At 36.4% G+C, this 21,482-nt stretch overlaps 2 protein-coding genes across 3 annotated transcripts; one reads left to right on the top strand and one right to left on the bottom strand.

The window, feature by feature from the left end:
* The first annotated feature begins 271 nt into the window (after positions 1-271).
* Positions 272-5,674, top strand: LOC115974820 (probable folate-biopterin transporter 2). 2 transcript variants are annotated; one of them, XM_031095344.1, is made up of 6 exons: positions 272-467; positions 692-1,066; positions 3,619-3,878; positions 3,989-4,084; positions 4,157-4,330; positions 4,775-5,674. In XM_031095344.1, exons 2-6 carry the CDS (start codon positions 700-702, stop codon positions 5,372-5,374), a joined length of 1,497 nt encoding a protein of 498 aa, XP_030951204.1. In that variant the 5' UTR covers positions 272-467; positions 692-699; the 3' UTR covers positions 5,375-5,674. The 2 variants fall into 2 exon arrangements, with proteins under 2 accessions (XP_030951204.1, XP_030951203.1); XM_031095343.1 differs by having other exon boundaries at positions 695-1,066.
* Positions 5,675-6,638: 964 nt separating this feature from the next.
* On the bottom strand, positions 6,639-8,814 carry LOC115962863 (L-type lectin-domain containing receptor kinase IX.1-like). The gene has a single exon (XM_031081744.1). The coding sequence runs from the start codon at positions 8,711-8,713 to the stop codon at positions 6,815-6,817; it is 1,899 nt and encodes a 632-aa protein (XP_030937604.1). The 5' UTR covers positions 8,714-8,814; the 3' UTR covers positions 6,639-6,814.
* Between the last annotated feature and the right edge of the window lie 12,668 nt (positions 8,815-21,482).

Here is a 21,482-nt window from a genome sequence, read left to right on the forward strand (position 1 = left end):
ACCCTGGCACTACCGCCCTTTTGGTGATGCTACGTATACAAATTATTTTTATAAATTGTTAATATAGTAAATTTTTACTAGTTTTAATATAGGTTCATCATTAATATCACATTTTTTCTTACAATAATTATTTAAAAATTACTAAATTTACTTCAATAATTTGTAAAAATATTATAAAACAGTCCATGTACGTAGCATTATTATTATTATTATTATTATTATTATTTTTAAATATCTTCGTCTACTTTGAAATAGTTCTTTTCCCTATCTGATATCAAACTTTCGAAGGAATTAGAGTGTAAAAATAGTTCCACCCTCTTTACAAGAATTACTTGTTTACAAAGTCAAAGGTGGTCTAAGCAGAAACCATACTCCATTTAGCCCAATTGATAAGTTCTCAGTTCTGACACTTTTCCTGAGGAATTTCCATCAGTTTGAAAATACCCAGTTCAGGAAAAACAACTCAGGTCAGAGTTTCTATTTTACTTTCAATCTTTCCTGACTAGTTATAGGATACCCAACGTAAGGAAATACCATTTTGTGAACTGGGATGGTGTTGTTTTTCAAAAATATCTAGTGCAGAAAACATAACACAGATTCCAGGAATCCCAACTTTTCCTGAGGATATTCAAAAAAGTTTGATATTTACAGATCAGGGTTGTTGTTGTTTTTTTGTGTACACTTGTATCAGCAGGAGTGATGATGAAGGAAGAGAATCTTGAAGAAGCCTCTGGTGATACCGTGGAGGAACATAAGTCCAAAAGGGGATTTTGTGGTTGTTGCTGCATTCCGATCCATTGGTTTAAAATGCTTGCCACTGAAATGCATTGGAGTTTTGTACTTGGGGTGTTGGTTGTTTATGGAATAAGTCAAGGATTGGGTGGAGCTCTTAATCGTGTAGGCACAGAGTATTACATGAAGGATGTTCAAAAGGTGCAGCCTTCTGAAGCTCAAGTTTATGGAGGAATTACTTCCATTCCTTGGCTTGTCAAGCCTCTCTGGGGTCTTCTTACAGATGTTCTCCCAATTTTTGGGTATCGAAGGCGGCCTTATTTCATTTTTGCTGGTAACTAAACTGACACATCATTCAACTTTCTCTTACCCCTAAAGTCAATATTGAATATGCAATATAGGTAGCTTAATGGGATCTCATTGATACATTCATATCTACATCAGAAGTGTCAAATTTGAATTTCGAATTTTTAGCTTCCAAATAAACATTCATTTATATACTATAATTAATTCTTCTAATGATTCTGAAATTGTCCAATAAAGCTATAAAGGTAGATAATCTGCATTGATTAGTTTTTCGAAGTAGTGTCTTTTTTTTTTTCGCATGTGGGTGTTGGTGTTGTTAGGACTTAGGTGTTTGAGTTCCTTATCATATTTTATGTGGAAGCATTCACTGGATTTTATGCAAAACAGGTAAAAGATAAAGTGAGGATGGTGTGAGCAGAGTTACTTAGCTAAGCAAGATTAGTTAGTAATGAAAGATCAAATAGTTTTATATTTAGATATAATGGGGTCTGACGTGTGAATGCTCCAAGAAGATGGACTTTTAATTGTAAATGTGAGACACAGAAAGTGGGTAGATACTGGGTAGGAAGTATTTTTGGGTAGGAGCTGATGGTAGGAGTGAATTTCATGATTCTGGAACTGAAGTAAAGTAAGGAGAACATTCTGTCTAGTGAGGGATTAAGGTAAATGCTTTGCAACACCACAAAGAATTGTTACTGTACTTAATTTAGTAGTACATGAAGATTATATATGTTTTTGCATTCATCATATTGTAATATAAGATGGACCAGCTTGTAACAAATTGATGGGTTTTATGATTAATTGCAGACAGGGTATTTCCAAATTTAGTTGGCAATACTTGATGGAACACATTCTTTCTAATAAATAATTTAGACAATGAATTAACCAAGTAGAATTTTTTGTTATTTTAAATGCAGTTTTTAATAAGTAAAATGATTTATTTAAGAAAAAAGGAAGCAGTTTGAATACACAATATGTGCATAAAATTACACCTGAAGGATTACAAACTTAAGTTCAAGAATCTATAAAACGTTAGGATGCTCGACACCTTAAAACGTTTTGCTATTATGCTCATGCCAAATTGCCCACAAAAAACACAACAAAACTAGTATTATTCTGTCTTCATAGTTATCCTTGAAGAGATGGTCTTTTACTTCTATCTTTTTGGGGATACATGCACATGCATACCTTACACGTATATTCTCACTCATCCTGGGGTCCTTGCATTAATCACGATGGTTCATAGTCATGACACTATCCCCAGAAATTCCTATGTTATGAACTTGGCACTTGTGTTGCGTATTAAATTGCATCTGTTAGATTGCATTGTCCTTATAATGTATTATTCAGGGCTTAGCATCTTAAGACATATTTGGGGAATCTGACATGTACTATCTTTAGGCAAAGAAAGGTTAAAGGTATAGATTGTAAAAATGCTTTCCCTTGTCATATGCAACTGCATACAATATTAAACATATCTACAATTTGTTGTTGTTCCCTATTCACTAAAGTGGTGTAGGTGTCCCTCATCAACATGTTCTCTATTATGTCCAAATTGGAGGGTACTACAACTTCTAGAAATCTTAACATAGCTTACAAAAATGAGAGAGGGCCCTAAGCCAAGAGAAGAGAGAGCAACTAAGGTTGGCGATAATTATTATGGGGAAAAAAGAAAAACAGAGAGAAGAAATAGATATTGGTCCAATTTTGTCCCAATAGAGAAGATATATTTAAATTACTCGTGAATCGGACTTATACATTTGGATTACTCGTGAATCTGACTTATTTTGTGATTAGAACCATAGTCTACACTTTGAGGCTTGTCATATTGACTGGAAAATGAATAGAGGTTTCAATTATGACAAAATTAACCTTATTTTTTGCCTAATAGATGTTAAAATGCCATAGTGTTACTATGCTGAAGGAACTTATTTCAGAGGGTTTAAGCATCCTTTAAATCACACCACAGAAAGTACAGAGCATCCAATACCTATTCTGGTGATAAATCTTTGTTTAGTATATGAGGAAAATATCTTTTGCATGGATCTCTACCTATCGTTTAGGTGGTCCAATTAGACTGAGCAACTAGTGTTGGAATTTCCACTTTCCCTAAGTGGAAATTGTAGTGACAACAACATCTATATTGTGGAATGTACAATATAGTTACTTAACATTATTAAAATATAAGGAGAAACCTAAAAAGGGGAGAGCAGAAAACTAAAATTTGAAAATTTTGCAGTTCAATTAAGTTTTGCACTTGCTTCAAATGGAAGATGACCACATAATCAGGAGTAATGGAATCTTAGACCTGGTTTGTCTTTAAGTTATTAATCCATAATTTTGTCCTTTATTTAGCTAGTAACCTTACAGGCTGGACCTTGGTGTGATGGCAAGTGCCTTCCACCAAAAGCACTTTTCATTGAAAATAAGGTTGCCTACCACGACCTTTCATAGACCTCACAAAAGTGGGAGCTTTGTGCACTGGGTACTACTTTTTATTTATTTATTTTGACTAGTAACATTGAACACAAAGGATTGACACAGTTGTCTCATTAAATATTTTCTCTCATGTTCATTCAGGTTTTCTCGGTGTGATCTCCATGCTCTTGTTATCATTGCATGAAAAGCTTCATCTCGTGTTGGCCCTAATGTCATTGACAGCAGGAAGTGCTGGGGTAGCAATAGCAGATGTGACCATAGATGCCTGTGTGGCACAGAACAGTATAAATCATCCTTCTCTTGCAGCTGATATGCAAAGCTTGTGTGCCTTGAGTTCCTCCATTGGAGCGCTTGTAGGATTCTTCATGAGTGGTATCTTTGTTCACCTCATAGGCCCTAAGGTTAGCTTCATATCTTCGAATTTAAAAACCTTTCTTCATCTTTCATATCTTCTATTTAAATTTATGATTATATTTTTATTTTAAAGATTTTTTTTTCTTTTCCCTCATAGGGGGTATTTGGTTTGTTGATAATCCCAGCTGGACTAGTATTTTTAATTGGAATTCTGCTTGATGAGCCTTGTATGCCCAACTTTGATTACAGACAGGTATTCTTTGGCTCCTGTTAAATCTAGAATTCCTTTTAAGCTCATGGTCTAATATATGTATGCTGGACTCAGGTAAACCAGAGATTTATTGATGCTGGCAAGGCTATGTGGACAACATTGAAATGCCCAGACGTTTGGAGACCATGTTTATATATGTACATATCTATTGCAGTGAGCTTGGATATCCATGAGGGAATGTTCTATTGGTACACACAAGACTCAAAGGATGGTCCCTCTTTCTCCCAGGTATTTGATTTAGCAATTTTCTTTTCCTGGACTCCTAGTCTTGAAAACTTTTAAGGGGAACCCAAAAACCTTGAGAATCCTGATTGTGAATTATATTGGCAGTTTGAGTTTGAAATTTGGGATGAAGTCAAAGGAGTTGCTAAGCCATAGGTGAGAGTGAGTTCCATCCAAAATTCACTCTCAGCTATGGCTATTATTCAGAGTATAGTCCAGCAGATTTTCAAATGAATATGAGCATACATGATACACACTAGCACACATAGAGATGATATTGTATTGTCTGGGTATTTCTCACCATGAAACATGATTGAATATATGTCCCAGTGGTTTAATTTTAAGTTACAATGTAGTGCACTAGATGCAAATCTTGCTTAACATATTTGGCTTATAATGCAGAGAACTTTGTGCGGTGCTAGTAAAACTTATGTCTTATGATTTATGCAGGAAACTGTTGGTTTCATATTCTCTATTGGTTCAGTTGGCTCTCTATTGGGGGCAATCCTTTACCAGAATGTTCTGAAGGATTACCCCTTCCGAGACTTGCTCTTCTGGACTCAGTTACTTTTTGGTTTATCGGGAATGCTGGATTTGATCTTGGTGTTGCGATTGAATTTGAAATTTGGCATATCAGATTATTTTTTCATAGTGATTGATGAAAGTGTATTTCGAATGATTGGAAGGCTCAAATGGATGCCTCTTCTTGTACTCAGTGCAAAGCTTTGCCCCTTAGGTATCGAAGGAACCTTTTTTGCTCTGCTCATGTCAATTGACAACGTTGGACTTCTCTCAGCAACATGGGGAGGAGGCTTTCTCCTCCATGTATTGAAGGTTACCCGGACCAACTTTGATAGTCTATGGTTGGTCATATTGATTCGGAACGTATTGAGAGTCAGTCCACTTTGTCTGCTATATTTGGTACCCAGAGGTGATCCTAACTCTTCATTTCTTCCTGCTGAATTCTTGGAAACAAAAGAGGGGACTGAAACTCAAGCAACTGAGAATATTGAATTGGTTTCCCTCATAAATGACGTTGATGGTAAATAGCTGAACACAAAAGTCATTCACATTAAAATCTTCTTAGATTTTCAATCCCAAACATACCTAGATAAAGCCAACTCACTCAGTTTGAATCTGCAGAGGCGAAAATTCTTGGAATTTTGTGGGTATCCCTCGTGTACAATTTCTAACATTTACCTTTCATTAATATTACTTGTCAGCTTTCATTGCAATTTTTTTGAATTAATGGTAATAGAAAATTGACTGGATGAACAAAAAAATTGATATTGTTAGTGCTTTTTATGACACATGATGCGTAATTTTAGTTGTATGTTAAAGATACAAGCTTGTCAGTCTTTCTTTTCAACCATTGTATGCATTTTATAGTTTGTATGTGAGAATATGATATTAATTTTAAAACATGTCAAATTGTGCCATAAGCAATGCAGTATGCAATTGATAATTGGGGTATTGTTTCTGTAGGTTTCTAGTTCAGTAATTTTCTAAGTTTTTTTTTTACTGTTTCCTTGCTTGGTTCGGAAACTTTCTAGATTTATTAACTGCATTTCTTCTTACTTTTGGAAAAACTTGACATCATTTGAGTCAGATTTTGGCTGGTACATTAGCATAGAATGGAAATGTTTCTGGAAATGTTTCTATCCCCAGAGACAACCTGCTTCTTGTTGAAGCTAACGTTTGCGCTGGTCAGGTTGGATTAAACTTAGCCATGTAGATCAATTGGATGTTTCCGACATAGATGTCTAGGACTCAAATTCCTTCTCTTCTAAAGTTATAACTATCCAATTATCCAAAAAAAAAAAAAAAAAATTGTACATTTAAATCTGTAAAAAGTACAAAGAATGTTACATAAAATTATAAACAATTAAACACCCATGTTCCATGGCCATTTAGATATACATTATGCTTAATTGCCAGACAAAACTTGCACGTGCATGGAAACAGGGTCCAAACTTTTGAACAAGAGTAGAAGTGTTGAGTGTACACGGTCTTATCACTTGCCTGTATTCCATATAGTGGACTCCGGCAAACATGTGGATCACATCCACATATGAATCCACACTTTGTGACTTGCTCCACGCAGAAATACATCCCCCCAGTTTTAGTCAATGACCTTATCTCAAAAAAAAAAAAAAAAAAAAAAAAAAAAAAAAAACTCATCATCTAGTGGCAATTTTATCATTGCGATAGCTCAAATTGATCCCAGGTGATTTCAAATAGTATTTAAAAACAATTCACGCAAGGTTCTGACTGGAAAAATTAATAAATAAATAAATAATCGTACAAATGTTTTTCATGATGTTTGTAATAAGAGAGTTTATGGACAAAACTTTTGTGTCACAACTTTGATGTGGTAGAGAAAAAATGACGGATTTATGTGAAGGTAATTGTCCACTACTCACAAATAACCATTTCAACAAGTTGTGACACGTAGTGTGATCCTAGAAAAACTGTTGTAACAACACCTGTTTATCGACCCCCATAGTTGAGGCTTGAGGTCATTGATGGTTGAAAGGAATGACCTTCTTGGGGTGGAGGGATTGGCTGCAGCAGGGGATCATGCATGTCATGTGAAAGCTCTGGCAGTGGTGATTCAAGCAGAAGAACCTTAATTACTTGTCCTGTCTTTGGCCTTTCCTTGTAGTTTGGATTAGTACACCACAATCCCACAATTAACAAGCGTTTCATTTCATCCCTGTTAAAACTCATGCGCAATCTCTCATCAGCTGCATTTAGAATATCTCCTGCAAGATAGAGTTGCCAAATCCACCTCACCAGTGACACATGAAATTCCCCATCTTGGTAAGTCCTCCTCCCGCATGCGATTTCCAGAGCCACTACACCAAAACTAAATACGTCTGAAGCTTTACTCGCCTTCCCTTCATTAGCATATTCTGGGGCCAAGTAGCCATAAGTCCCTACAACACCAGTACTTTGAGTCCTCAACCGAGGATCTACCAACTTAGCAACCCCAAAATCACCAAGTTTAGTACTGAAATCTGCGTCTAGTAATACATTAGCTGACTTGATGTCTCTATGAAGTACACAGTTCTCTGCTTCTTCATGGAGATAATGAAGGGCCGAGGCCAAGCCTAAAGCAATCTTGTATCTCGAAGTCCATGGCAAGATTTCTCCATCGCCAAAGAGATGATTGTCAAGGCTACCATTTGACATGTGCTCATAAACAAGTAAGAATTCGCCTCGCTCATGACACCACCCAATGAACTGTACCAGGTTTCGATGTATTAAACGGCTTATTATCTTTACTTCGTTGATAAATAGACACTGAGAGTGTTGTGATTCCGTGAAGATTCTCTTGACAGCAACAGGGCGGTCTAAGTCACCCAAGGTTCCGCTGTAAACTTGGCCAGAACCTCCTTGACCTAGCCTTCTATCATCTGCAAAACCCTGTGTGGCTGCAACTAAGTCCAAGTAAGAAAATTTTTTAGGCAACGCTCCTCTCTCAAGATCTGTACTTATGGAGGAGACTGAATCTGTGTCACCTCCATGGCTATCATTCTTGTATCTCTTCCTCTTCGCACCTGCTAATAACCAACTGATGACGCCCACTACAAGCATCAAAATCAAGACACACACTGCAACAGACACCTCCACAATTGTCCTCTTTTTATTGCAGCATAGCGCCGTGGACTCAAGATTTGAGTGAAATTCCCATGAATGAATATGCCAGTTATGCTTTGAGCTGCTGGCAGCAAAGAAACCAATTGTAACCAAATTGGGAAGAGCTTCTTCTAGATCAATAATATTGCTGCAAGAAAGATTAGACCTCCCTTTAATATAGGAGTTTTTCTCGTCATTCCAGAACGCATTAAGGGTCTTGGTTTTAGCATTGTAAGTAATCAAAACATTCCCAGTCAAGTTAGCATCCCTACGTGCATAGCTTTCTGAACAGTTTGTCTTTCCATTGATATTAATTCCAACGTTTGAATTTGGATTAATTTCGAACTCAACCACCACGATATCTCCACGTGCAGTCAAGTTGAGTGGATATGCCGGGGGAACAGGAGCCAGGAAAAAGGAAAGGCTGGCACTGGCTTCAACACTGTCAATGGTGAAAGAGAAATTAGTTCTGAAGTTTGCCTGAGACCTTGTTGAGCAGTCCCAAAGGTGCATGCTCTCTGAATAGAAAATGATTCCGTTTGATGAATCAGAATCATCTGAGTTGAATTTAATTGCTCCACCGGAAGCAGCAGCATCACCTTTATAGGCGATTTTTGAAGCATCGTTATGACTAAAATCAGTTATGTTGAAGGAAAGTGGATTGGCAAAGGAATGTAGGAAGGGAGAGGAAATGAAGAGAACAATACAGGGACCAATGAAACAGTGACGAAGTCTGGTTAGAGACATGATAAAATTGTTGTGGATTATGCCTGTGTTTTGCTTTTGGTTTGTGAAGGTTTTGGCACTCCTTGCTCTTTGGTTTTGTTTGCAGCTATGAATTGTAAAGAGTAAGGAGTGTGACCCGTTAAGAAGTATGGGTCTAGGATATTGGTCATATATAAAGACTTGGATTTTATCTTTTGTCTGAAAAATTAATTATTGAGGAAAAGCTCACAATCAAGGAGTCAATTAAAACTCAGTCCCCACTACCACTAGAAATGATGAAAAAGAGGATCCATCAAAATGGCTAGTAACTTCGACCGGCACATTGAAATTGCCTTCCTTTCATTCACATGTGAGTAATAGCATTTCGATTGTAATTAGAGATCAATAAAGCTGCTAGTAAACGAAAAATGAGAACAAGCACCAATACAATATCTGAAACAGAGAAGATATTATTTACATTCTATACATAATTTTTTGTGCATACCTTCCATTGGTAAAATTGATTTTATTTATTTATTTTTATGTATAGAAAAAAAGAATTTTTAATAAAGTTTTTTCAATAATTCAATATTTGGAAGTAAAGCGATTTAATTCTTGAATGTTTATTTTGCAAACATAGAAAGTGTCAACTAATTGCGACACAAGATGACATAGTTGCGTCATAATTGCGACACAAGATGACATAATTGAAGTAATGAAAACGCTGAGAAAGCCGAAAAGAACTACAGTACAGTTGAAATAAGAAAAGGACTGTACCTTTACCAGAGAATGAAAAGGACCATACGTAAAACATGTATTTGCAACTTTCAACTTTTGTCTTAAAAAAAAAGAAAAAAACTTTTACGAATACGCGGGCATTGTCACACTCCTAAATTAGGTTGCCACCATTCCACTTTGTTCTTAAACGCAAACCCAGTTGACTTTTCAGCCACTTTTGCCGTACACAGTTCGTATAATATATATAATATACTATCTTAGTGGTTATTTTCTTTGAAGGTACATCAAATCTTAAAAGAATTTACTATCACGTGTCCTTATGACATATATTAATAAACTATTTTAGAAAATTTTTTATGGAACATTTCATTGTTTTAACAGTTTTTTTAATTTCTCATAAAAATTTTCTCAAAATGAATGGTTAATGTGTGTCTCGCTAAAGAAACAGAGGCATACTTAGACCTTGGGGGCAATGCCCTTACCCCTCCCCCAATTTTTTTTTTTTTTTAAATATTATTATATGTACTAATTTTAGTAATTTTGTTATATAAAATTATATTTTGTCCCCTTAACAATATCATTCATTCTTTTAAGAGTAATGCTATAGGTACAAACTTTTCCTACAACATTGGTGCTTATTTGTGTCCACCATTTATATCACTTTTCTACTTCCTAAAAATCACTCACCATATTTGCAGTTTGTAAAAAATTAAAAAAAAAAAATTATAGCTTTAGCTTTTTCCTCCTTTTAAAGGCCATTAAAAATTTATAGTTCTAAAATCTAAAACAAAATATACAATCCCAAAAAAGTTAACCCAACAACAAAAATTACCAATAGTAAACCTAAAAATAATTAAGCTCAATTAACAAATTTTACCCAAAACAAACAACCCAACCCTTTAAAAATTTAAAATAAAATAATTTTGTTCTTAACTAGTCGCAATGCACACATAAAAAACACACACTAAAAAACCCCTTAGCAATTAAGTAGTAGAGCCGGGAGCCAGAGCCACTGCACGTAGCCGCCTCCGTTAAAGTCTTGGCTTTGTCCTTGCTCATTAAATATTAAGATAGTTTACCTTATATCAAATTCTATTACCAATAGTTTACTCTTGTCTTTCTCTAACTAATTTTCTTCTTTCTTTAGGTGGATCTTTTATACTTACAGTTTTGTTTTAAGTTGATGAGTTTTGTTGTTTTTGACAACTTTACTTTAGGTTAATGTGTTTTGGTGTTATGTTTCTTAATTCCCCATCACATGTCCTCTCTCTCTCTCTCTCTCTCTCTCTCTCTCTTATGACTTTGGTTTGATTTTAGTTTGGGTTAACATAAAATTGTTTTGGAAGTAAGAATTTAAGTAAATATCAAAATACAATCTACTTGAAATATGTCTATCATGCAATTGTTTGAAGAATTGATTACTACAAATTAAATTCTTATGCCTTTGATTTCATTTTAATTTTGGTTATGATTGATAAGTTTGATTATCATGATAATCTTTTTGAGAGTGAGAAATTTGAAATACACCAAAATAATAAATTTAAAACTTAAAAAGTTCGGTTGTATGGGGAAAAAATCTAAGAAGACATAACCCACTATAACATAACTTAGAAGATATATGGTCCATCTGAAAAAAGAACAACATTAAACACACCCAAGATAACTAAGAGAAAACAACATAGAAAAGTAAATAGAAAGAAATATTTGTAGAGACATTGCATTCGTAGATAGAGACTCAATGAATAAATGGTTGATACTTAAATGAAATGAGGAAAAAGAGAAAGAATGAATTGGGGGACTCGAGAAAATTGATTATATTTCTCGACTAAGTGAGTCTATTTCTTCTAAAGAGGGTTAGTCTTATTAATTAGTATAAGTTGGAGGTAAAATTAATTTGGATTTTTAAGCTAATATAAGAGGGATTCAAACCCTAGACGTCTTCATTGAAAATACTAAGGGCATGTTTGGTAGACTGTAATAAGCATTGTAATGTAATAGTTATTCCTATGATTTAATTATTATTTAGTTTGGTTATATTTTTATAACAAGGAATAGTCATTCATTATGAATAACTATTCTTCAAAATGAGGAATAACTATTCCTCTTTAAAAGGTTGTATTAGTTATTCCTTAGCAAGTGCAATAATTTCAAAACTAAATATATTTCCAAATAAACAAACTTTCCATATACATCTAACAATTATAAAAATAAAAAATTATAAAAAATAACACGTATCTCTCTTAAATTTAAAAATAACAATTTTTAAGGAGATATCATTGTATGAGTAAGATATTTCCTAAAATAAATGTTAAGTTTCATTCTAATGTTATAACTCACAATTAAACTAATGAATAAGTTTAGTTATTACATTACAACACACTTTATTACTAGTAATAAAGATTACAATTTATGTCGTAATCTCCATTCAATGTACCAAACGAACCCTAAGAGATGTCAATTGAACTATAAAACTCTTGATATTCATGATTTTGTAAATGGCATCAAGTTTTTTTAAAAATTGTCCAAACATTTATTTCCCATGATGCTCACTTTACACATATAATGTTTTTTTAAATTATAATTTAATAGTTGGAGGAAGGGGATTTGAATATGGATGTCTCTTTTTGATAGGTACACAATAAATGGCATGCATTTCACATATTCACACTCGAAAATGCGTCTAGCCCATGGGTTCATTTCCTTTCCTATAATATTTAATCGGGCTACTTGGGATTTGACAAATTAATTATACAAGTGAGGAAAGTGGCAATAAGTAAAGAAGGCTGGCATTATAAGGCTTTGTTTAACGTATACTTTTAGGACATTTATTAATAAATTATTATATGAAAGTTTTGATACCACTTTTATATGAAATATTAAAAAAAAGTCAAATAATTATTTTCTCTTTCCCTTTTCCATAAAAATTTTATAAAAGTATTTCCTAAACGAATATTCTTAGAGCATCCGTTAACCAAATCTATATTATAATGATGGCTAACACTTTTTTATTTAAAAAAAAAAAGTGCACACCTCAACTGATCCAATTGAGTAAGAAAAATGTTAAAAGTATTATGAATTTCCCTAAATAAGTAATGAATTTGATTAATAAATTTTAGAAATTTAATAAATAAATATATAATTTTTTAAAAAAAATTATAATATCCCTAACAACATTGGACTCACACACGACCATAGGACATATATCATGCTTTGTGTTTTCCCCCATATATAGGAACACATAAAGTAAACCCAACCTGGTTAAATATTACTAAAATGTACACACTCTATGATTAAAAAAGAGTAATATTACAAATACAATTTTTTTTACAATATTCTAACAAATTATTAATGTGACAATTTTTTTTTGATTCCCACTTGTTTATTTATCAACAATCATTTATTATATCAATAATTTAAAATAAATAAAAAAGATGCTGTAAGGACGCGATTCGTGGCGGACCGTAACAGTGTCGGGTTCGCACGTGAAAAGGCCCCTAACAACATCATTTGTAGAGCGTGGGTTTGGAAGGCTAGGCCTTAATCGATAGGCGGTGGGTTTTTCGCGGTGTTCGTACCAGTTTAAGTTTTCCTACACCCCTGGAGTCTTTCTCCTGGAGGTGGGCTGGGAGGTTCTGGTTTTTGGCCATTTTTCCCAACTCCTTTTTTAGGTTACTTATTTTTCATTTTATACTCGCCTGCGTCCACTGTCCTTCGCCCACGTATAGGGTCAACCTTTCCAAAATTGATACTTGTCCCATCAGCCCATATTCAAAGTCATTGGGGGTGGTTGTAAAAGCCTAAGACTGCGGCTCTGTCAGGTTCAGAGTATTGAATGGCAGTGAGAGCAGCTTTCCCTGGATATTTTAAATCTTTCGTCCTGATTTCAGTCCTATACCGTTTTTACCCTTCCTTCAGGGGGGGACTTTGGGGTCTACCGAGGACTGAGCCGTCCTCGGCGATACCCACAGGCTATTTTGTCGAGCTTGTGCCATAGCCCTCCTCGGCTTGGGCCTTCGGATTTTCCTCAGGTAGATGGGCCTGGCCTGTAAATCATTTGGACCCCACAATAGCCCCTTAAAACCCGGCTGTCCAACCTTTTGGTTGGAAAGGGGGGTTTTGGTGATGTCAAACCTCTTCCTACGGCCCAATCAATTTGGCCTTTTAATAATGCTAGCGGCTCCTCATCTGTCCAAGAAACGCGCCGGTCTATGAGGCAGCCTTTTGATTTCGCGCTTGATGCGCTCTTATCGTTTGGGTATCCCAAAACGTGCTTTTAATGACCACTATTTACGAGACTGCTTTAATTCGGCGGTTTGTTTTGATGGGGTGGAGAAACGGAACCGGCATGTTCGTGTTGGCAGATTCCTTTGGATATCTGAACCTATTAAATGTCTCCCGCTCCACCCTCAGTATAAGAAGGAAAGGCGGAGGTTATTGTTTTTGTAAATAATTCCTTCTCATCTTTCTGAGATTTGAAATATTTGGCTTCCCCGAGGGTTCATTTTACCCACTGGTCCACAAACTAAATCGTGATACACTTTATCATAACAACGAGTGATGCAGGAGCCAAACCCCTCCCATAGACGCCATGTTCCAATAAAGCTCATTATGGCTCGATCGGGACAGGGATGGTGAAGACTCAAAATCAACCTCACCCTTCTTTCAGTCAAGATCCGAAGCAGGGACTCGTCACGTCAAATTTTCGGCGTGACTGAGTCGAGAACACCCATCATCAGTACCAACCGCTCTCCTATGAGCATACCTAGTATGGCTCCAGTGTGTTGGGAGTCAGGATCGAGGCAGGGACTAAGCGTCTCTACTTCTTCCTCTCTTCCTTCACTGGGGCTATTCTCCATCTCCCTTTCTTAGTCTTCCCAGCACCAGTTCCATCCTGGTGCTTTCACTTCTCCCTCTTTTGCTCCTTTTTCTTTCTTTTCATCTCTTCTCTCTTTTCTTCTCCTCCTTCTTTACTCATGTCCTCCATCTTCTTCATTCATCTCCTCCATCTTCTTCATTGATTTCTTCCTTACTATTTCCTTCTCCGCCATTTCTTCCCAAAGAAGGTTCTTATCATTATATGAGCAGTATCGAGGCAAAGATTGGAGAGACTTTGAAAACGAGTTTAGAAGACGCCTGGGAGTTTAGTTATCTGTACTACGGATGTAACTATCGCTTAGGCAGTTCGCATTTTGTATAGGCTCGTTCGAGCCCTTCTTTGTACATTGTAATAATTTTTCGTATTAATAAAAATCGTTGTTATTTTATTTCGCATGTTTTGTCTCTATGCTTTTTTTTTTTCCTTTTGGATCTACAAACGCTGCTCGGCATATTAATATAGCATCTAAATCAATGACGGCTAAGACCAAAAGATTTGATAATAAAAAGACGTCGCCATAATTTTAATAGAAATGCTTGACATAATAAGGCCGATCAGTGAAGAGTAATACTTACCCCATGCTAGCCGAGGAGAGAAACGAAGGCTTGATGTCATGTAAGGAATAACCATTTAAAGACATAGCACCCACCAAATGAGCGGCCTTCTTATATGACTAAGTGCTGGGGCTTTCCTTACACCTTTATTGGCCTTAACCTTTTATGGTGTTTAAGCCGTGGATGAAGTGACCTGACATTTTTATCAAGTAACCTATCTTACGGGATTCAAACCTTTTCTTATCCAAGTATTTGGTTTCCCCATTGGCTTGGGTCCGAGGACCATACAAGGCCTTGGTTCTGTCCAAAACTTGTAATTTTTATAATTTTTCGTACTTGGTTTCCCCATAGGCTTGGGTCCGAGGACCATACAAGGCCTTGGTTCTGTCCAAAACTTGTAATTTTTATAATTTTTCGTACTTGATTTCCCCATAGGCTTGGGTCCGAGGACCATACAAGGCCTTGGTTCTGTCCTTGGGCCCATATGTTGAACGGGCCTGGGCCGCGAATTTACTGGGCCCACAAATTAAGAGGTGTTTCCATAACCTTTGATCACGCGGTACCTTTTGGCGTCCCAGTGTTCGAGGTGCACCCTCTCGAGACTCCTTTATCCTCAGGGTTGCAGACGACGTTGGAAATCGAGCCAGAGACATTTTGTCTGTAGCGTTCCTTGGGACGCTGCGCGAATTAAATGCCATCGGTTTACTTCTAGGTATAAATGGGATAGGGGATCACTTCACTTGCACATGAACTCTCCCGTTCCCTTCAGAACTATATTTCTTCCATATCCGCGATCTCTCTTTCTAGTGCCACTGCCCCAAAGCAAGATGTTTGAGGCTTGGATAGGGATGAAAGGTCTCCGCGTGCTTCAGAGGCACCGAATCCTCAAGGTGATATGGTATGGACAAGGATGGCACAGATTCAAGCCAGTCCTCCGCCTTGACAGGAGGAAGATGGTATTCCTCCTTCTTTTAGTCAAAATCCGAAGCAGGTTCTGGTCATGCCAGATTTTTGGTATGTCAGGAAAAGGAATTTCCGCCATCAGCGCCGTCTGCCTTGTAGCAGGCAAATTTTTGCGGGGGCTTCCCAACTTCCGGCTCCCTACACCTTTTCTGTAGATGGTGTTAGCCTGAGGTCAGGTTTCCTGCACCTTTTCTGTACCGGTGCAGGCCCCAAGTTGGGTTCTTTTGCTGCCTGAGTTATGGGCGTGCAAAAGCATGGAGGGGGAATAAGGTCTCGAGGCAGTAGCCAACCTCTCCTCTGAACTGCCTCCTCGGCTTTATCTTTACTCTCTTGTATTCTTCGTTACTTACGTAGTTAGCTTCGATGTAGGCTTTGTTTCAGCTTTCCATTGTACACTGTACTGTTCCTTTGTCTTAATAAAATATGTGTTTATTTCTCTATACATATCTTTCTTCTCCGTAACCACTACTTTATGCATGAATATTAAATATGAGTTTGCCCTTAATGATATTCTAGGCAGAGAAAGGCCTTAACACAGATTCCTACTAGTTTAGACTTACAAATATTATCAAACATAACAAGGTTAGTCATCAAATAAATTAAACTCTTGGAACTAACCGGGATAACGGCTGAGTGCTACGCGATGCATACAAGAGCGATGTCCGAGTACGACAAACTCTAAGTAATTCGTCCGAGAGGGTAGCCGAGTAGCGAGGGGCTTTGGTTGTGCTTCTGGATAATATGTTACGCCGTATCGCATCAACCCCTTTGATATTGGGGGATCAGAGGGTGGACCGAGGAATCCGCGCAATCAAGGTATTAACCCATCTGTTAACGCGGAGCTCTCTTCGGATGAATTTTGAGGTTTATGTGCCATAGTTTTTTTTTTAAAATAGTTGGTTCCCCATCCAGGTAGTTGGTTTCCCCAGAGGCTTGAGTCCGAGGACTATGCAATGCCTTGGTTCTGTCCAAAACCTAGTTTTCCTCATCCAGGTAGTCGGTTTCCCCAGAGGCTTGAGTCCGAGGACTATGCAATGCCTTGGTTCTGTCCAAAACCTAGTTTTCCACATCCAGGTAGTTGGTTTCCCCAGAGGCTTGAGTCCGTAGACCATGCAATGCCTTGGTTCTGTCCAAAACCTAGTTTTCCACATCCAGGTAGTTGGTTTCCCCAGAGGCTTGAGTCCGTAGACCATGCAATGCCTTGGTTCTGTCCAAAACTTAGTTTTCCACATCCAGGTAGTTGGTTTCCCCAGAGGCTTGAGTCCGAGGACTATGCAATGCCTTGGTTCTGTCCAAAACCTAGTTTTCCACATCCAGGTAGTTGGTTTCCCCAGAGGCTTGAGTCCGTAGACCATGCAATGCCTTGGTTCTGTCCAAAACCTAGTTTTCTCTTTGTGTGGGATCTTGGCTTTAGGGGAGTTAGTTCCGCAGCCAAGCCCCTAGAGTTTATCCATACGGTTAACGTTACCAAGTGCCTAGTTTGCTCTTTACGGGGGACCTTGGCTTTAAGGGAGTTAACTCCTCAACCAAGCCCCTAATCAAGAAACGTAGTCCGTAACAGAACTTTGTACTAGAACTCTATAACCAACGGTTAGATATAACGAAGAAACTCTATCGACCCACTTCCTATACCAACACACAAGCCTTTCCCACAGACGGCGCTAATTGTAAGGACGCGATTCGTGGCGGACCGTAACAGTGTCGAGTTCGCACGTGAAAAGGCCCCTAACAACATCATTTGTAGAGCGTGGGTTTGGAAGGCTAGGCCTTGATCGATAGGCGGTGGGTTTTTCGCGGTGTTCGTACCAGTTTAAGTTTTCCTACACCCCTGGAGTCTTTCTCCTGGAGGTGGGCTGGGAGGCTCTGGTTTTTTGCCATTTTTCCCAACCCCTTCTTTAGGTTACTTATTTTTCCTTTTATACTCGCCTGCGTCCACTGTCCTTCGCCCACGTATAGGGTCAATATTTCCAAAATTGATACTTGTCCCATCAGCCCATATTCAAAGTCGTTGGGGGTGGTTGTAAAAGCCTAAGACTGCGGCTCTGTCAGGTTCAGAGCATTGAATGGCAGTGAGAGCAGCTTTTCCTGGATATTTTAGATCTTTCATCCTGATTTCGGTCCTATACCGTTTTTACCCTTCCTTCAGGGGGGGGACTTTGGGGTCTGCCGAGGACTGAGCCGTCCTCGGCGATACCCACAGGCTATTTTGTCGAGCTTGGGCCATAGCCCTCCTCGGCTTGGGCCTTCGGATTTTCCCCAGGTAGATGGGCCTGACCCGTAAATCATTTGGGCCCCACAGATGCATTTTCCTAAAAAATTAGACACAAAGGTATAGGCACGTTTGGATTGTGTTTTGGCTATGCGTGTTTGCGTCTGGCTTTTTTTTTTTTTTTTGGGAAAAGTGCATTTCAAGTTTGGTAGTGGGTCATGTGCACTGTTTACAGGACTCACAAACCTCTTTTTTTAATAAAATTTTCATTCAAAATAGGTCTCACAGTACTATTCATTTATTTAAAAATTATTTTTTACTATAATATTTTTAATTATTAATTTTCAATTTACAGTAAAATAAACATTGTTCAAAGCCGCACGTACCACTATCTAATTGGCCCAAAAAAGATAAAGTTGGATGAAACTTGCCCCCTGTATACGCACTTCCAAATCAATCATTACAGCACACGTGTTGTGATGTACATGCTGTTAAAATGCGCGCACTTCGTACGCTTCTTACACAACAAGATACGTGACATATCAAAGCCGCCATTTTTTTTTTTTTTTTAAAGCTTGTCAACTGAAAAAACCGCTATTAATTTTTTGTGTTTCAAATTCCAAGCATGTTTGGAAAAGAGAGGGCTTAATTATGAGTGAAGGACAGGCGTAGCATTTTGATTGGACCATATATGTAAAAATGTAAACGGTGCTAGCTAGCTCGTAGACTCGTGGAATGCACCACGTATGTGCTTCGAAGCTGCGATAGGTGTGGTCGGTCTGAGTTGCCTTAGCCTCTCTTACTTTCGGTTGACATTTCAGGCCTTAACCGCGTAGCTGCCAAAATAAAATTTAATGCATATCATTGCTTTCACCATGTTTCATAGGCCGGTGCATCCAATGTCCAGAGGAGGATGGTTGGGTTTTGGGATACAAAGTCTCAAATCTATTAACAACTAAATTAACTCGACTACGGAATTTAATTATAAAATTAGTTGTATTATAAGATTACAACTTTATTCAATAAAACAAACATTATTATATATTTTGAAAATCTAACTGAATACACATATTAAATTTTGTGTCAATAAGATATTATTTACTATATGATCTATAAACTTATATTTTATGCATAATTTTAAACAACAAAAACTTGTAATTTAAACAAATTTTTGATGATATAGCTATTGATTTTTAATTTTCTAGAAATTTTGCAACTAAAATTTATTCAACTAGTAATAACGTAAGTTGTATCGGATTATAATATATTTTGATTGATTGAAAAATTTGTCAATCCGAATCCTACCCATGGGTTGGTGGGAACATCCTTGTGCAAGGGGATTAGGTCCTCATCCTCTCTATTTTACTTTCAACATTGAAAAAAAAAGTCAATTTTAATTTTTATGTGTTGTTGAATTTGTTAAATTTCTTATATTGCTGCTATTTATTAGGATAAAGTGAGTTGGTAAATGAAAATGTGTGGGAGTTCCGGTTTGTTAATGGAGGGCTAGTGACTTGCAGTCTAATTTCTGCTCTTTAATTGGAAACTCCCGCCATGACAATAATGAGTATAATATAATAATATATATGTAAATCAATAGGTTCTGATTTCCACTAATCGCAAGTAGATCTTATAAGCCTATAAATTAACTCATTTTCAACATCCCTATATAGAATAAAATAATAAAGTACAATGTTCATAGATATGCCAGATGAATTTATGTATAATTCTATAAACTATCTGAATAAAGAACTGTGTTTTATTTTGCAGAGCTTTGGACTAAGTTATTAGTAAAAAATTAACTTCAGTCACATGGCGATGGAGTTGAGTTATAGTATCCTGAAGAGGATAGGTCAAATGGAAATTTGTTGCACCAATTTGCTGATCACAGAGAGCTTGAATTTTCTTAATACTAATATTTCTATGTGTCAAGATGATCAAATTTTTTTCTCAAAAAAAAAAAAATGATCAATATTGTTCTAATTTGGCTAGAAAATGTAATAAGACCCCCTAGAGTTTGGGTTAGTTACAAATTGACCCTAATATTGTCAATTTTGTATTATTGAACTATGAGGTTTAAGAATCGTCCAAATTATCTCAATTCTATTAACTATAATCGTCAAAAAATCGTCATGCATTATACTTTTTTGTTTTATATAAATTTTATAGTAAAGTGGTCGCGTGCACACCATGTGACCTTTTTTTTTTTTTTTTTTTTTGTCAATAATAGTTAACAAAATTAAGATTGAGGGATCAAATTGGACAATTCTTAAACCTAAAAGGTAAATAATACAAAATTGATAGTACAGAGATTAGTTTGCAACTAACCCAAATCTCAAGAACTATTTTTGCATTTTTGACCTAATTTTTTTATTTAACAACAGTGTATTAGAGCAAAATAGCTCAACTGGTTTAGACCTAAGATTTTTTCAAAAATAAAATGCAAAATTAAAATTTAAGGTCTTTATAAGTTTTTGTCGCTTTTGACTAAAAATAAAGGTCTTTCTTTTTTATTTTTAGTTGATATGATGATGTTAGTATTTAGGGTTGGAGTTCCAACAATTACTTTTTGAAACTAAAAAAAGGTAGAATTTTACTCATTCAAAATGTACAAGAATCTTACAAAAGAAGTTTTACCTTAGACTTCAGGTGATGAAGTCGTTGGTAATTGTAATTGTTTGTCAACAACTTCCAAATGTCAAATGTATGGTACGGTGTAAGCACATCAATTATTATAAATAAATGCAATCAGCCTGGGCCACAATTGATAAGGCAAAACATTATTTCAATATTTCACATATGCTGTCTTATCTTTACAGAAAGAAAAAGAGAAAGATCAAAGATGGGTTGAAAATAGTGTTTCGTCTTCTCTCAGCGCCAAACAATTTTTCATTTCAAACGTACCTAAAGTGGGATACAACATTTTCAGCATTTCTGTCGGCAAAACTTTGGACTAGTCCTCTTCCCCCTGAAGTCTAGTCTTGCCCCTTCGGCTTTCCCCAGGTCGTTTGACCACTTCTGTTTCAATTTCACGTGCAGGTAGAATATATATTATAGGCCCACAAGCTAGATGGAGATGTAAAATAAGAAAGAGAATCCCTATCTGATATGCAAATCGATCATCGAATCACCATATTTTAGATTCGCATATTGAAATCGAGATTTTCAGTAGAAAAGGTGTGAATCCTGTGTCTGATATGGAAAGACCAAATTTATTAGTGTTTGTTTAGCTTATTTTACCATTCAGTTTATTTTTGTCATTATTCGTGGGTCCCATTGAACTTTTTGGTACTATTCAAGTGTTTCACTATACTATTTCAACTAACATTTGTTTTTATTTATAATACTTTCAACAAAAAAATTTCAGTTTCGACAAAATAACCAGATCCCAAAGCAAACTTTTAAATTTGCATATCGAAATCCAGATTTAGTAAAAAATGTGCACTAACTTTTTTTTAGGCAAAAATATAA

This window comes from Quercus lobata, chromosome 2, assembly GCF_001633185.2.
Source record: "Quercus lobata isolate SW786 chromosome 2, ValleyOak3.0 Primary Assembly, whole genome shotgun sequence".
In the NCBI taxonomy this organism is placed as follows: domain Eukaryota; kingdom Viridiplantae; phylum Streptophyta; class Magnoliopsida; order Fagales; family Fagaceae; genus Quercus; species Quercus lobata.

Coding starts and splice junctions, on each gene's coding strand:
- LOC115974820 (XM_031095344.1), top strand. CDS start 700: ATGATGAAGGAAGAGAATCTTGAAGAAGCCTCTGGTGATACCGTGGAG. Junction 3,879..3,988: donor TTCACCTCATAGGCCCTAAG/GTTAGCTTCATA, acceptor TTTCCCTCATAG/GGGGTATTTGGTTTGTTGAT. Junction 4,331..4,774: donor ATGGTCCCTCTTTCTCCCAG/GTATTTGATTTA, acceptor TGATTTATGCAG/GAAACTGTTGGTTTCATATT.
- LOC115962863 (XM_031081744.1), bottom strand. CDS start 8,713: ATGTCTCTAACCAGACTTCGTCACTGTTTCATTGGTCCCTGTATTGTT.